Source organism: Acanthochromis polyacanthus, chromosome 14 (genome assembly GCF_021347895.1).
Source record: "Acanthochromis polyacanthus isolate Apoly-LR-REF ecotype Palm Island chromosome 14, KAUST_Apoly_ChrSc, whole genome shotgun sequence".
Classification (NCBI taxonomy): Eukaryota; Metazoa; Chordata; class Actinopteri; family Pomacentridae; genus Acanthochromis; species Acanthochromis polyacanthus.
In genome coordinates, this window is record NC_067126.1 from 26,596,377 (window position 1) to 26,614,111 (window position 17,735).

Below are 17,735 nucleotides of genomic sequence, written 5' to 3' on the forward strand. Positions count from 1 at the left end.
GAGTGAAGGTCTTATTTTTGTTGGCTATGAATGACCCTTCTCCGAACTGTACATTAGACATGCTGGTTTTTATTCTGAAGAGGGTAAGAGCATCAATGGAATGTAAAATAAGAAAAAAAAAAAAAAAAAAAGTGACATCTTATGTTTTAAGATGTCCAACTTCTACTTGTGACGTATTTAACATTAGGAAATCCGTTCATAGTTAAAAGAAAAGCCAACATTATTTCCCGGCCTCCAACATCAGCACGATAAAACAAAAAAAAAACACAGGAGCAGGTCTATCATCATCCATTTTTTGGAAAATATTTTGCGAATATTTATTATAAAAATATAAATGTTTCCACTACAAATCATTTTACATTAGTAGACAAGGCCATCTACATTTGCACACATAAACTCTCACACAGACACACGGATCAGTCTTGAGACAGAAAATTAGGGATCTGGATATAGGGTTCATAACAGTATTGCTCTTTCAGATGTCTCAGGTTTATAAAGTAAATCGAAAAACCAAAACACAGACAGCACTGACACATAATTTACTCTATGCTCCCCCACAAAAAAGTCAACAATGCGCTGTATAATGTTAACAAATAAATAATGTAATCATAATTGCCTTTTTATTGTAGAAAAAAAAACAAAGCTGACAAATATAATTCAAAATAATATAATACATGTGATTTTTGTCTCTTTTTTAATTAAAAATGTTGCACAATTTTTATTCAGTCTTTTATACATACAAATATCTGTACAAAAAAAAGGGATGGCCATGTACATACAGTGGGATCTGTAGTGCTAGTTGCTATCTTCAAGATGGTTTACATTATGTACATACTAATTAGAACACGTAGCAGCAACAGCAGCATCCACAGGTAGACTAAGTAACAGAAGACAGGACTCACAGACTGAACAGGGCTGGATTTCCCAAAAGCACCAGAACCACCCACTTGTCCATGACGTAAGCTTTGTCTATAGCCAAGGCAATAACATTTCCATTCAAAGTGCTCCAAAACTGTGTACTAAGTGCTTGAAGATGCTTAAAGATAGCGTCCTCGTGGTTAAATATTACCCATCCAACAAGTGCCAGTTCAAAAATACTGGGTATCTGTTGCATGGAGGGATTGGCTGAGGGACATCGAAGCAGGAGCCTAGCATCTTGAAGTATGTCCTTCATTGCAAAAGGATCTTCAAAGGTGCCTTTGGGAAATCCCATCCTGGGAATATGTAGGATACTATCTCAGAAAGCAATCATCTATTAAACTGTTGCATCTCTCTCAGGGCATTTTTGTACCTAGTTATTTTAGGGCAATTGTTGATCAACCCTATACCCCAACGAGATCAAGGAAAAAAAAAAAGACCAAGACGTTCTGGAAATCAAACCAAAACTGGAGTTTTTGTTTGGTGATCTGACCATTGATCCAGCCCAACTACAGGAGGCACTCTGCTTTTTGCATTAAATACACCAGGATTTATGGACTAAAAACTAGTATTATACTAGAACAAACTCGTTTTTATACCAAAATTCCAATCAAAGTATAAAATGACTGATCTGACATGGCTTCTGTTAATAACTTATGGATTTAGACCTAAGCAAAGGGACTACAGCAACCTCAGATCAGCAATGTTGATCTCAACCTACTGAACTGATTTTACAAAGGCAAAAAAAATCCCATTCTTCAGTAAGAAAATGATACCTGGTGTTGCGAGGGGTTGATGACGCTAACTTGTCTTCAATAACGAAGAAACTCAAGTACAAACTCCAAGTTCTCCGTAACACTGGCACACTGCTTCACTTGAAGTTTTTGTTGCCCTTATCAATTTCGCTCTCACGTTTTCCCTTTATTCTGCACGTCTTTCTTAAACGGCACTCTCAGTTCCAAACTGTGCTCCATTTTCTCAGTTTCCCTTTTGTCAGAGAAAACAGAACAAAGCCTACATCCTGAGATTTCACACAAAGGGCATTGGGTAACAGAGGGGACAGCACTACAACTGTACAATATCTGTTCGTAAGCACATAGAGCAAGGTTGTCGCCGTAAAGAAAATTCTGTGTGTGAAGTGTGTTATGGCCCCTGTACCCTCAAAGCACAGCATTCAATGCGTTACACATGTGACAGACTCACAGCTCCCATACAATGAGACTATTTGACTGATTATAGTATTATTGCTTTTATGTGACATGTCTACTGAATGCAAATGCTATAGGTTAGAGCTACAGAGTAAAATGGCTCGGTTAGCGTCTAGGTGTGTCCATACCAGCTTGGCTCTCTCTCTGAGACAGTAATTGTAGGTAGTTGCAACAAAATCTCACGCTTCAGACTTCGTCAGTTCGGCAGGCGTCTCCATCCGGGTCAGTCGCTGCTGTCCACCGTGCTCCTCTACGCAAGGCATCTCAGCCGTTTACCTGCCTCATTCCACAGGCTGCTAGTCAGGCTTGGTGAGGCTGAGCAACAATCAGGGAGAGCTCCAGCTTTATGTTAATCCCAGTCACTGCCCTGTATCCCAAGTACAGTTCTAGTTTGCATCCTGATCACGTCTTCTGACCTCCTTGTCTTTCCCCGGCTGTCTACCCCCCTTTAAGTCTGTAAGGCATCTCAACTTGGGCATGGAGGGACGGAAGGTTGAGTCAGCCAGTTTACTAGCGGGCAGGTCTGCACTGAACTCTTTCCCATTTCTCTGTCAGGACGTCTTGCAGCAACACAATGAACGACATCATTTGAATCATATCATACTTTTTCTTCCGTTTCCAGTTTGGATACGCAGCCGCCGTGTTAGAGTGCGATTAGCAACCGAAGTCTGTCAACACAGACCAACAGACAGGTCTCTGGTGGTTTCATTTGTTGGGTTCATTGTTTTTTTTTGTTGTTTTTTTTAAACAGGTACTGGACCGTTCTTGGTGTGGGAATCTAGGGCTTTCAGGCTGCTTACTATCTTCTTCTGCGGCCCTACAATAGTCACTCCAACCTTTTTCAGATCCCTGGTTTGTGAAGGAGAGGGATGGAGAGAGGAGAGGAGGGAATGGGGTGAGAGGTTGAGAAAATGAGAAACAATTTAGACAGAGGGAGAGATGGGGAAGAGAAAAAACATGGAAAGTGTGTGTTAGTGAATGTGACACCCATGTGACATTTAATGACATGCTCCCAGTGCTGCCCCCTTCCTGTGCAGCTGTCATTCACAAAGGACTGCATTTCCCAGAAGGCTCCACTGACAGCTGCTATTATGACCCTGTCAGTGGAGGAAACAATGGCGTGCATGGGCCACAGTGCCAGGAAAGACCTACAGTAGTTTCCTGCATTACATTGAACTGGATTCCTTTGATAGCTGTATGTGAAGAGGAGCAGCACTGGGAGACGTGCAAAACATACAGTAACATTGATCCACACGTATCTGTTAAAATGTTAATACTCTCAGAAGCTCTTAGAGGACTAGATACTGTACATGCATTCAAGAAAAGACAGTTTTAATTTATTCAGGGTACAATTGTTAGGTGTGTCAACCTGAAATACACAAAGTGGTTAGTCAGTTTGAATCAAGTATTGGACCATTTATGAAACCAACATATCCAACAGCTCAAACATTTATTCAGAGCAAAACACACAGAGCAGTGTTGATTATTGCAGCGTACAAGAAGTCACAGCACGTTAGGAATCATCCTTTCCTCCTAAATAAGGCACAGTATTAGTAGAAGCAGTGGAGGTACAGGCGGAATAGTGGCATCGCTACAACAAACACTTTCAGCAATTTGTTTTAGTGCTATTTGTTTTTTAATGCGCACAGCTAAGTTTTTATTTTTCAGAAGCAAGCAGAACATGTAGGTGACAAAGCAGCCAAAACAGCAGATATGTAGCATCGTTTATGTCCCAACCAGAAACTGACAGCGACTGAAATTAGACACTTCGCTTCACTCTGTGAGACAGTACAAAAGGATAGTTCTCTTCACACTGCCAATTGTAAAATGAATAGTTTACTTATATTTTATTAAAGATCACAATAAATAAAACCACAGGAATTTTGTTCTGTCTCTTGTTAGGGTAAACAACAGTACCAGCATGTCATAGACAGGTTATATCTTTAATGCAAACTATGTCAAATTGACTGTCTACACTATGTTTTTAATGAAGCTCTGAATGTGAAATGACTTATCTATTATTATACGATTAGATTGGAGAAGGTAAATTATAATGTAGTACATGAGAGTATATGATCTATACATATGGTATGTTGCTAGACATTTCACAATTATGTAAATAATCAACACACTTTATAAAACTAGTGAGTTTGCAGTTTCTTCTCTTTCCACACAGCTTCAGTCAACCTTTTCTTTTTTAGTTTAAAAAGCCCATATTATGCAAATGCACAGATGTATAAGTTTACTATTTTTTGCATCTATCAAAGTCATGTTTTATTGCTCAAAAATCACATTACTTTTCTCATACTGCACATTGATGCAGCACCACTTCTTTTCCTTTTTCTGAAACACTTTGTTTTTGTTCCTGTCTCGTAGAGGCTGATTGCTAATATAATACATCATATAATACATCTCAGCTGGTTCTTCTGTAAACAGTCATTATTCACTATAAAATCCTGGATTACGAGCTATTTAGGAAATACTTGAATGACGCAGCAATTATCGGTCCATTCCTGATTTGTTTCTCACATATTTTGTGTTGCTCATGTAAACTCTTACTATACTGGTCATATCAGTCAACATTAACAGATGTTGTAACAGTATTTGTGAGCACTAAAGCACCATTGCTTCCCTGGAAAGCCTGTTGCATTTTACTTTTGTTTCTAATTACAGCTTACAGTACAATGGAAGCATATATCTGGAGTTATAATGAAACATAAATGAACTATCCCTTTCAAAGTCAGACAAGTGAAGCTGATCAGTGTTTCTAGAAGTAGGTTTCTGGTGTCAGGCACGGCTTAGGTCTCGGTCCTCCACCCACCATCCAGAGCCTGAGGAAGGTGGAGAGGAGCTGGGCGTTAGAGAGTGGTGATCCCCATGGACGGCTCCCATTCTGGGCAAGAAGCTGGTGTGACGTGGACCTCCGTCAGAACCACTCTACTGAGACACAGCCAAGCCCAGCAATGTTAACACAGTATGTCATCAATAATTGTTATGTCCTGATGGTATTTAATGCACATTCTGATGAAATAAATCAGAAGAAATCATTTGGATTCATCAGTAGAATGTCAATTGAACATCCATGTTATCGTCTCGAAAAGCAGATCCTTTCTTTGAAGTGTATATGCAAAAAATCCTAGTGGAGAATCATTTACCCCACAAAAAAAAAAAAAAAAAGAAAAAAAAATCTTAGCTATAATTGATCAAACCAAACATTGCAGATAATTCAACATTTAAATATATACATGAATATTAATGCATTTTTATGTATGCCCGTGGCTAATCAAGAATGGATTTTCAAGTCTTGTGGTAGTGCTATACTCCTGACATGTTTTGAACCCGGAAAAAAGAAATGACCCTGATCTCCCAACCTGTTATTATTGTCTCCCCTTCCTCTGTGAGAGACTGACTGCCCCTCTCTCTCATTTTTACCTGCAACATCTCCACATCTCTTTATTTATCTCTACACTGCTGGTCACATTTCCTCTCTGGTCTTCGCTCCTTTCCCTTGCAGCTGTCCCTCAGACTCAGGCTGCCAGATTCACCACGGCTAATGCTATCTTGCTTTTCTGTTTAAGTCCCCTTTCCTCTTCCTACCGTTAGTTGATTTGAACTTCCAGATTCCCTCAAATATGATGCACTTTTAAAATTACATTTGTGCGGTTCCCACTGAGAAGCTACGGATTCTTCTCTGTGGCTGGTTTTCATACCGCCCTTTGTTTTATGTAATTTCTCGAAAGCACATGGACCATTTCAAGAACAGACAGCGATAAAATCAGAACACAATAAACAAGTACAACATATCAGGTAACATATGAGATACAGTGACACACACACACTCCATCACGAGACAGATTAACAGCTGAAAGTTCCTTTCAGGAATATATCACAGCACTGTTGACTCAACAACTGCTGTCATCCGAGAACAAAACCTCAGCTGGGTATTTTTTTCTGCAATTTAGGTAAACTGAACTCCTAAAAAATGTCTGAGTTGCTGAAAGAAAGCTGGCCATGTCAGGAACAATGTTTTTTTTAAATTAGGAAGAGTTGACAGACCTGCCCTGATGTGCAAAGCCAGTGAAGAGATTCTGGATATATCGGGTTTTCTTGTGTAGTTTAATTCATTCTGCAAGAAAATACGTGAATTTGTCGAGCAATTTAGGTCAAGTTCATCCACTTACTCTATAAAATACCTGACATGAATCTGCCTGCGCTCAGTTGAGATGCAGTTTATAGTCAGATAGTCCAAATGATGCGGTATTTGCCCCTCACTCCATCCTATCCTCAAAAAAGGATTAATCAATTACTCCAGCAGGTGAGTCAGCACACTGCAGCAAAGTATGATAACTGTTCCTCGGAGGTCAGAGCATTGCCAAGCCTTGTGCTGAATATCAAGGACTAGATTAAGACTGTACAAATCAATAGAGCAATCTATACTGAGCAATGCATAGTCGGAGCCAAGGCTGCTAGCCTTGTAGCTGAGCTGGGGTGCTTTAGACAGAGCCTTCAGTGGATTAATACTGCAGTGATCCAATTTAGCATCTAGCCAGAGAAAAGGTATTGTAGGTATATGATTATTTTTGCACGAGGTTGCTGTAGTGTAGTTCATCTGTGATGTATTTTGTCAATAGCCAATGCAGATTTACACCATGCAGTGGAGGCTATTTTATTTTGTAACATATTAACTGAAGAGAAAGTTTCACTGATTAAACACATTCATTGATTAAATGGCATGACAAATGTGTGGAGAAGAGAAAACATAGATTTTGTGTCGTAACCTTAAGAGAGAAAAGAGTATTGTTTTAATGTTACAATGGTGTGGTTCATCTGGCATCTTTGGTATTAAACATTACTTACAGTATTTTAAAGAAATGAAGTCCTCATTGCAATTCAAAGCTGCCAATAAGGCAAATTTCCTTTTGTTAAAATGTAAACTCTTCTTCTCCTCTTAGGACCACTGCTGGAAAAACAGTGATGTCAATTCCACTACATTTGGCATATTGTTATTTAAGTGGATGTAAATTACAAAGTGCTTCTTCCGAACATGTTAAACCCAGCACTGTTAAGTTATTGCCCTACAGCTGCCTGTACCACTGACCACCACTCCCCAATTGCCCCCACTGCTGCCATCACCACAGTGAATGGCTGCTTTGATCACAATGATTAGAAATGTCCAATTATTTACACTGTCACATTCCACATCAATTAAACCACCAGCAGGGCAACAGAGCAAGGAAAAAAAAAGATTGGAGAGAAGTACCCGGGAGCGACAGCGAGAACATTTCTGAAAAAAAGGAAACAGGAACAAGATAAAGAAGTGGTAAAATGGGATTCCCCTAATTTTCCCAAGGAGCCACACTCTGAACTGTGAGTCTACAGGAGATTTTTTTCATCAGTGTAACTTCCCAGTGTGTTATCACTGTGCATGGAATTTATAATTCCTCTCAATCTGTTGGTGCAGGACTCTGGCCAGAAAGTGATTCAATATTTCAGAACCTTTAGTCAGTAGAGTTAGATTTACAATCTCTGTCTGTACAGTTCTCATGTAATATATTTTCACATGTCATGATTACATATGGTAAATTAGAATTTCCCCAACAGAATCATAAAAATACTTATCATACATAAGCTGTAAGAAACAGAAATGTCTTGAAAAACACAAATACAATGACAAGAAAGGACACCTTGCATATATATAGTATTTGGGGTATTTAACACAATTCCTTGTCAATGAATACATTTCCTGTTTTGGTTTTTGCAGATATGTTGTTTATGCACATATATTTTAGAAGACATTCTTAAGTTGCCTCACATCTGACCAGAAGTCATCATGTGGTCAGTGGTGTTTGACGTACTCGGTTTAAAAACAGCATAGTGTGAGTCCTGCGGTATGTGCAGTCCAACTGTGTTTTTCTAGACTTTCTAGATTCTTATAATTTTCTGGCAATCTTTGCTCAGTCATTGCATTTTAATGCATCACAGCATAAAGTGCCATATATCTGCACTCCTACTTGACAGCTAGGCCTTCATTTTCTCTTTCAAAAGCCCCTCTCTCTGCTCTTTTATCTTGTCAAATCTCCGCTCTCATTCTCTCCCTCAATAGCTTCTCTCTTATCCTCTTTCCCTCATGGAACTTCTAACTTTTCTACTCTCTCCTACCCTTCGCTCTCTCTCTTCTCTTTCTTTTAATGTTCTCACCGTACCCCTACGGTCATACTTGCAACATTGAAAGCGTGGCTAAAGACCTGTCATTATGAGTTACCATGAGTCTCATCTGGACACCTTTAGTAATGGCTCTATAGCTTTCTTTACTTACTGAGAACAAGAGTATGTGTGTGTCTGTTCTTCACCGAGAGCCTCTTCAAATTCCTGGGCTTTGCCTCTGGTACTGGGGCCCTGTAAATGCTACTGGCATGAATAGGCAGAGAAGCCTAATGTGTGTGTCTGTGTGTGTTGTTGTCTTACTCTGTGGAAGTCTTGGCCAGGGTGTCACAGGAGCTGTAGCTGACCCCGGAGAAGGCCTCCTTGCAAGGTAAGGTCCTCATTCCGTCCATCCAGTCGCCCACCGTCCCCATCGAGGGAACTTCTGAACTGCTCCTGTCCAACAACAAGTTGGCCGGTCTGAGAGGAAGGAATAATATACATGAGAGGAGGCCAAAGGAGAAACAACTCTATGGTAAATGGTGACAAATGACATGTAATATTTGCATGTAATAAACAACATGAGAGTTCATATCATAGTTTCAGAAACTCAGACGAATAAGCAGCACCATCAGCAGAAAATCTATTCTAATTGCTATCGTCGCTGCTGTCTGCCCTGTGGTCAGTCACCACCTATGGAAGGGAAGTATGGCCACAACTCCATGAAGACAGAAAATGTGCACGGTTGAGAATTGGCGTTCAGACTCTGATCTTGTCCCCTCAAGCATGCAGCACGCCAGCACAGAAGAGAATATGGAGTGATTAAAATATACTTCCCCCAAGGGGACTCAGCCTACAGGTGGACACTGTGGAGGCAGGGCTCCTGACATGCTATGTGAGCAGAAGTGTACTGTAAGGATCAGTAATGTTTGCAGCAGTGTTGCATGATTATTTCCAATTGACATTCCTTGGTGCGCGTGTCAAAATAAAGAGCATGTCGTGTGAGTGCAGCAGTGCAAAATGGCTAGCAGGCTTAGCATTATCAGAAGGCAACACAGAAGGGCAACTCTGCATTGTCACACCATCCGGCCATCAGCCTTTATTAATGTTTTTCAGATTACACAACTAACACTGTTAATTGCTGATTGCTGCTGTTATCGACTATTGCTATTAAATGCTCAGCAGCCAGGGCTTCATTCTAATTTGCATGAACTAATTTTTCATCATCTATTTGTTGTCATTTGTGCACTGATTAGACTCGACGCTAATGAGAAATATGTTCAACTCTTTACTGATACCTTCACTGACTTTATACTTTCTGCTTGATACAGTTATGACTATATATTAGTGTAACTACAATTAACACATTCACAATAAATGTTATTTACATCCATACAATTAGGTATATATGTACAGACTTGAACAGGGTCTGTTGGTAGGAGATTACACTGTTTTGAGACGTGGTGAAATTGAAATGGAATGAAATCTAAATTGGTAGAGAATATAGGAGTGAAAATTTAATCTTATAGCATGTATAAACTGTTTTAAAAATAACTCGTGATTAACGGTATGGTTGCTTAATTGGAGTTTATAATCTTATAAATTGATGATTCTAATGTAAATACTTTGGATGTGTATCTCTGTAGAACCACACACAAACTGCTGTTATGTGCATGTTGTATGAGGCCAATGTGCACAATACCTGAGTACGTGAGGCTCAAACCGTCACACAAAATATTTCCACAGTATATCTAACATATGCAGGAACAAGATGACCAACAAAAGCAGCATCAGTTTCTAATTTAATTATCGTTTCGTGCAGTACATGTACCATGCAGCAGAATGCAACATTAGATTTGATTAGACCTGATGGTTTCAATTGAATCAAATCAAATTAAATGCACTGTGTTGGTTTTAAAATGCTCAGTCAACAGTAGAGGGTGAAGGAAAGGCTGCAGGCACTGTTCTGACTAGCTCTGATTGATGTTTGCCAATGGGAGGTTGTGGAAGGACAAGGTAGAGAGCAAGAAAGAAATATTAGAGATGCAGCGTGGAAGGAAAGCAGAAGATGAGAGAAAGAAAGACGTGGTCTTAATCAGTGTCGATCGTTGGATGTCACCACGTATGCTGGTTTATACTAACACGGTTCCCTGAGCTGTTGTGAAATCTGAACACATTAAAGCAGAGAACAGTAAACCAGGTCAAAACAAATTAGGTCAAACTGGGACACAATGATAATCAAACAGTAGGGCATTTTGTGTGTTTATTGCTGCATTTGTGAGTGGCATTTAAAACTGGGTTGCAAGGAAACATGTTTTTATAAGGACACACTGCACTTGTCTTGCAGATTAGACAAAGGCACCTGCTGTGCCAAGACATGCACACATGGGAATAGAACAAGGCAGGAAAGGACAGAACAGGAAAAAAGGGTAGTTCTCACTTGGGGAATACTATTCATAGCATTGTAAATAAATTCATTAGAATACCAGGAAGTCCACCTCCGCCTGGCTGACTTGGATTGGCAGGGAGGATTGGAGCCACTCTGAATCTTTGTGTGTGTGGCTTCGGGAAGTATTACTCAGGTATAGGGAAGCTACAACAAAGGAAGGTGTAGTTCTATAGGGCAATTGAAAAGAAAAACAAAACAACAAAAAATAATTCAAAGGGGCAATGGATTTCAAAGAAATGTGTGTACAATTACAAAATTTTTACCACATTAGGACCCTCTTGACAGTCTTGGGACATACCAAATGCATTATAGCAATGTTGGTCCATGACGCACAACAATATTTAAAATAATACTTAACAAGTTCATATGAAAAAATGAGTCGGTCTCCTTCGCAAAAAGCATGTTTGGTTAATGTAGAAAGCAGCTTCCTATTGCAGATATTTTGCTATTTTTGTGAGCAAAGCAAAAGAAAGTTTTTTTCTTCTTTTTTTCTTCACGATCATCTTACTATAGAAATATTAAAGTACGCTAAAAAGTTTTTGTATGCACTCTAATCTTGAAGAACAGTATATTAAAAGTCTGGTTATTTGTACAAGAATACCTTGTTTCACTTGGGTACCTTTATATGTGAGTATACAAGTAAAATCCTTAGCAAAAAAAAGTCCTCCAACTGCCACTGAGCAGCAATGTCCAAAACACCACACAAAGCCAACAAAGTGGTACATAAAGCGAAGAAAAGTGAGGCGACATCTCAAACAGAGACGGGAGAAAAGAAGAAAATGGAGGAGAAAAAAAGATGCGCTTGAGGTGGTGGAGTGGGTGTTGTTACAGTGATTGAGTCTTTTCCTGCCAGATCAGAGGCCTGTCAAAATGCTGAGGGCCCCCCAGGACCCCCTGGAAAAACGGGTTTTTCGGAGGTGGAGGGAATTGAGGGCTGAATGGAGAGGCTGGTTTGCGTGAGAGGAACAGAAGGAAGCCTGCGAATCTTCCTGAGATGACAGCAGAAATCTTTATAGAAGGATGTGAAGCACTTGTTACGATTTTCTTATTTTTTTTAAGGCAAGGAAGAACTGTGGCGGTTATGACTAGCTTTATGCTGATAAGAAAAAATTTAGATATACCCAGAAAATCTTAGGATTCCTGTCAGGATGAGAATTCTCTGCTTTTTTGTGCAGAATTATTGATCTTCTCTTCTCCTCTCCTGTACCTCTTTTCTTCTGTCTCTTCTCTGATCTCCTCTTCCTCCTCATTCTGCTTTCTTTCCCCCTCTGCTGTCTCCACTGAGAGGTAAACTGCAAATGACCTTGTTTCGCCTCCCTTATCATTTTCTTTGTTTCCTTTGTTGTTACATTTTCAGCAACATCTCACAGCAACTCAAGAGACAAGATGATTGGAGAGGAAACAGAGGTGTAATGAAGGGGAAAATAAAGAAAAAAGAAAGCATCTGTGTGACGGCAGAGAGGGGTTTAAAAAACCCTCGTGGTCTTAACACCATATAGCAATGCAGAAAACACCCACTTGAACAGAAGGAAGTATAAATACACCGGAGAAAGAAAAAAGTCTACCTCCCTTCCTCGTTGTCATTTCCCTTCCACTCCTTTGCTCTATCTTTCATTCTTTTGACCTCCAGATAACCAGGACTGTGTAGTCTCTTGTTTTTAGAGCTCACGAGGGAAGGAGAGGATGAGGAGAGGAGCTGATAAAGTACATGAGGCCGGGACAGTGTGGGAAGAAATGACCTCTCACTGTGTTACTGGGACAATTCCCAGAATGTATCGAGGAGAGGTTAGACTGATACGTACATATATCCTGATACAATATATAGGGCCATTATTGGCTCTTTCAATTTCCACATGTGGCCATTTGGTGTCTGCTGCCTCTGTGGGATGTGAAGGATATGATATAGTTTTAATCAGTGCTACTCAGGTGGTCTGAGGAAAGCAGCATTAACATTTTGATTTGATTTCAGTCAGCATGTGTCATTCTTGCTCCGAATTCTCATTTTCTAATACCAGTCAGAGTTTCAGTGTAAAGTGATGTTTGATTTTTTTTTAAAAAATAAGTTCCTTTAAATATTAAATAAAAAATACTTAAGACATTTGGATGCCAAGATGAAATCCTATAGTGTTGGACTTCAGTGCTTACTTATCTTTCATCTAGTTACCATTGAGTTTTACAGATTTTCTTACTCAGCATTTTAAATATTTATATTGTTTCTGTTTTTTCTCTAAAGCTTGTACCTTTGTGTGAATATACATGTTTCTTCTGATTGTTTACCCTACATACTATGTAACCTTGAATATTCTTGGGTGATTAACTTGCACATTTCTGCACACTGGAGATATGTCTATTCCTTTATACTGCTTTAGTAATTCCGTGGATTTGATACTTTTTTTGTAGATTTGACTTTATTTGACTGTCTGATTTGCACCAAAACACCACATCAAGTAGCTCCTTCCTGTGTGAAAAACCTACTTGGCAACTAAACCAACTCCTATTCTCATATAATACCTTAGAATGATTTTCTTTCCCCAGTCGAAACCTTCTCTGTCCTTTTCCATTCTCAGCCATGACCTCAGCCCCAATCACCGTTACTTCCTCCAGAGACTTTTACCAGGAAATGGCTTGGCACTTGTTTCAACTCAAACCCCATTTCCGTCCCAGGCCTAACTACTGGATCTAGATAGAGGTTGTTTGACCCATAAATAGGAGTAACATTACAGATTTGATTTGTTCTTACAGGTTCAGAGAGGCTTGTCATTATTCATGTTGGCTTGTGTGGTTTAGGGGGAAAAAAGATTCCAATGAAAAATGCTTAAAAGAGCTACAATTACTGACCGCTGCACATTAATGCCGATAGTCACGTATTTAGAGGGACTACTGATTGTAGTCCAGTACTTTCCTTTTAGTCTTTGCCATGCTTTTCTGAATGCAATGAGGTACAGTTTATTTGGAAAAGAGGATAACCTGCAATCCTATATATTCAAGATACCCTAAAAAAAAAGCCAATCTGATAGACAGTGGCCTCTAACCCTGCCTGGACTCGTGTTGGCCTATAATTAGTCTCTGACAGCCAACCTTGGCCCACTGACCCCAGTCTCTCTCCATCCACATGCAGGGACGGTAAACTCTGACCAGGTCCCACCCCTGAAGTCTCCAGATGCTCTACTCTGGTCGGGGCTTTGTGGAGGAGGAGGGGGCGCTGCATTAGCCAGTCAGGACAGCCCTGAGACAAACGAGGTGTGTGGAGCTGAGTGCAGCTGCTCCCGCTGTGCAACTGCTGCCACACACACACACACACACGCCCACACAGTTCTCATAAATCACCACACCAGCCTCCGTCGGCCAGCCTGTGCTCACCCAGTGTTAAAAGCCAATCAGGAAAATTACATGCAAACTCCAAGGGACCTATTTTCACTTTCTTAAGAAATCATTAGTCAATGTTATGAGCTTTGACGTCTCCATAATACCGTGGCAGTCTGCTGCAGATTCAACGCCTGAAATTTTTCCTACCCAGAACTGACAACTGTACATGTGCTGCCCTGCTTCCCCACAGCCACCCCCCACAGGAGAGAATGGTGGTCCCAACAAAGGGCATTAGGCAGGGTAAAAAGAAAGGGGGAACATGACAACAGCAGAGACAAAAGCTTGGGAGAAATATGATACTCGACTGCACGAGAAAGGAAAAGATGAAAATATAAACTGAAGGGATATATAGATGGCTGTAAGGGACACAAAATTTCATGAAAAACCCTACAAACAGAGTATTACAGCAATATTTATGTTGAACCCATGAGCTGTGTGGCCCAAAATGAAACAGCGATGCCCCAAGGGTGAAAAAAAATAAATCTGCAACAAAACCTCCCTCTTTTTATTGACCATTAAACTAATTATACTGAATAGTGCAACATTCAAAGAACACTAAACTGCAACTGCATTAATACCTCAACATCTTGTGATGACAGAGTAGAAGTTGCTATGACCTAAAATAAACCAAGCCGCTACTACTACTGAGGTATCTGTTAATCATTTAGATGGGAACCAAAGAAGAAAACAAAAGCAGCTCACAAACCGTATTTCCATCTCTTCTTCTTTCCTCATACCCCCTTCACCATTGTCAGAAGTCATTTGTCTAAATTTGTTCCAGGATCTAGAATACCACTTTGTGTTTTCTTGTGCATGCTGTTTCAGGTATGCACACAAAAAAGAAAAAAATGAAAAAAAAAACATTTAAATGATGCAGAATCATGCTGATACCTGGATGTGGTGTTGGCCGTGATTTTGAGGCTACCAGGGTTGCGGATGAGTTTATCCAGGATGCTGACTATCTGTTCAAACTTAGGCCGGTTGTTCCTCTCTTTCTGCCAGCAGTCCAGCATCAACTGGTAGAGGGTGGCAGGACAGTCCATGGGCGGGGGTAGACGGTAACCCTCATCTACAGCTTTTATTACCTGTATGTAGGAATAGACAAGATGTGAAAAATGACAAAGATGACTCAAAGTGTTAATAATCAATGAAATGAAATGATGTTGTAAAAAACTGTTTTCTTATAAATTGTTCTCTCAGCCTAATGTTTGAATCTGTGGAATTACATTCCCTACAACATTCCTCCTCAACTCTGTTGCCACAAAATCATTTTTCATACAACTAAAGCGGATTCTCATTTACATTATGAGAGAAGCAGATTTTCTGACTTCAGCATTGTTGGTAGGGCTTCCAGTTTGAAAGAACTACATAAAGTCCACAATAAGTACATGTGAGAATACTGGTAAGGTTTTGGCGTTTAGGCACCATTAGCCCTTACCGAGGTTTAGGAAAAGATGATTTTTTTGGACTAAACCTGAAGATCGATCCTTTTGCTACACATTTAGAGCCGTCCTTCTATTTTAAAGGTGACAAGTACACCTCCACCTATATATGCTTTGCTGGCAGCAAAGTGAAGTAATAAAGTATTTGGCAAAGCTGTGTTGCATTAAAACACATCTGTGTTACATCAGAGACAGATGTATTCCAGCAAAAAATAGGTATCCCTTAAAACATGATTGTGAATGCAGTTTAGATGAACAGAAATGTAGTTTTGTGAATACTGGCTTGCCCTCCTGAACACAAACCAAACATCTTTTCTAAACCAGTGAGAGTCGCTGATGCCTTCACCCTCTTACTACCAGTAAAACTTGTAAATATGCAAAGCAGGCAGTACTGCAATCATATGTGTGTCACACTGACAACCTCATTAAAGAAAACAAACTTGGCAGATTAGCAGTACTTACGTCCTGATTGGACATCTCCCAGTACGGCCGCTCTCCGTAGGACATCACTTCCCAGAGCACAATCCCATAACTCCAAGCATCACTGGCTGATGTAAACTTCCTGTAGGCTATAGCCTCCGGAGCTGTCCACCGGATGGGGATCTTACCTCCCTGAGACAGAGAAAGTAAAAGATTAATCAGTAATTTTATTCTGTAGTTAGTCCCCCAGTCATTTAGTCAATCTGCTATTCAGTAAATCAAGAACTACCTTGCTATCTGACATTACAGTTTACCTTGGCTGAGCTAAGCTTTGTGGATAAAGCCAGAGATGCGAGACAAAATGATTCACACTGCAGGGTGGATATATATCTAACACTGGGTGTGTACTCCAGCAAAGTTATATATATAAAGGCTGTCTGGATCTGAGTCACAGGTTTATATCCCATGCAAGAGAATTTTATGAGCTGTTCCGAAACTCTTAAGTCTGAATGGGCTTTGGCCAAAGCATAGGGATCCCAGCCATAGATACAAACCTGCCACAGCTAATGGATATCGATGATGATAAAAATGACGATGATGATGGTTCTTATTTCCAGTGTTGGTGTCAACGATCTGAAGTGAAATTTTCTTCACATTGTGAGTCATGCAGAAGCATTTCTTGGCTTTGATTATTTTTGACTGACTTTGATTAATTTGTTTATCCAAACTGGCAAATACACACATTCTGATAATAACTAATACATAAAAATATGGGTAACATTCAGACAAATGAGGGAAATGGAGCTGAGGAAAGGAGACCGAGGATAGCCAGCGCTAACAGAGACACCGGCCAAGTCACTGAGCTGTTGTCTGGTGCTGCGCAGTCACACACTCTGCCCTTTAAAAAACACATTCTTGTACTGAGTGATGCCAAAGGGAGCACTGGGGAACGTATTAGGCAGCACTACATCAACACAAATAAATGGTTGCACAAATGAACAGACGTGTACATGGAAACACAATATAAACACAAATCTAAAAGCCCCCCCATGTGATCCAAAACTTAACATTTTTCCAAAAAAGTAGCAACAAGGGAAGTTTAAAAAAAGAGAGTTCCAGTGAGAGCTTGATGTGACTCTGTTAGCATGTGTGATGCATTGTCAATTACGGCACAGTTTATTATTCTGCCTTATTATTTTAGATTATGGATTTCTGGGAGAAAGGCAAACGGCACACTGACTGTTTATTTGACAAGCAATTCTCAGCAAGAAAATTATACTCTGTTTAAAGGGGCTGCACGCATGGCTTAGACCACAGGATCCTATGTTGAAAATGACCACACACTCACACACACACGCTGCAAAAAGTACAGATGAGTGCCTGGAGCATGGCATGACTTCTAGTTCGGTTTCATTTTGAGCCATGAGAATACAATGTAAAAATAAAGCAAGTAAAAACATAAAAAACTGCTAATAGGCTGATTTTCAACTTATATTTTTAACATACATCTCAAACTTTTACCTGTTTACTTTCAAGTGTTGCTCACACTTGTTTCTCAAAAACTAAAAACAAAAACAAAAAAATCTCACCCTGTAGGGGGATGAGCTTTGAGGTTTTTGCTTTTAAGGTTTCTCTAATATTATTCATTTTTCTTTGCCTGAGTGCTATACTTAAGTTGTTGTGAGAAATATTCTCAGCAACTTTATAACATAAGACACTGAGAGGTTTTCCACAGTCCAGAAAAGTCCTATAAAGTTGAGAAACTTGATGCAATCGCAATGTCTCAAGCTG

General features: G+C 39.8%; 1 protein-coding gene across 3 annotated transcripts in view; it reads right to left on the minus strand.

Moving 5' to 3' along the window:
• Window positions 1-279: 279 nt before the first annotated feature.
• Window positions 280-17,735, minus strand: part of epha3 (eph receptor A3) — a 103,393-nt gene continuing 85,937 nt past the window's right edge. For 2 of the 3 annotated variants that reach the window (XM_022212069.2, XM_051958871.1), the window contains 4 exons: window positions 15,987-16,136; window positions 14,974-15,167; window positions 8,592-8,747; window positions 280-2,975 (listed from right to left, as the gene is read on the minus strand). In XM_022212069.2, coding sequence (XP_022067761.2) covers window positions 2,870-2,975; window positions 8,592-8,747; window positions 14,974-15,167; window positions 15,987-16,136 — 606 coding nt within the window. In that variant the 3' untranslated portion in view covers window positions 280-2,869. Of the gene's footprint in view, window positions 2,976-4,947; window positions 5,064-8,591; window positions 8,748-14,973; window positions 15,168-15,986; window positions 16,137-17,735 lie in introns of all 3 variants that reach the window. The other variant, XM_051958872.1, reaches the window with a different exon arrangement.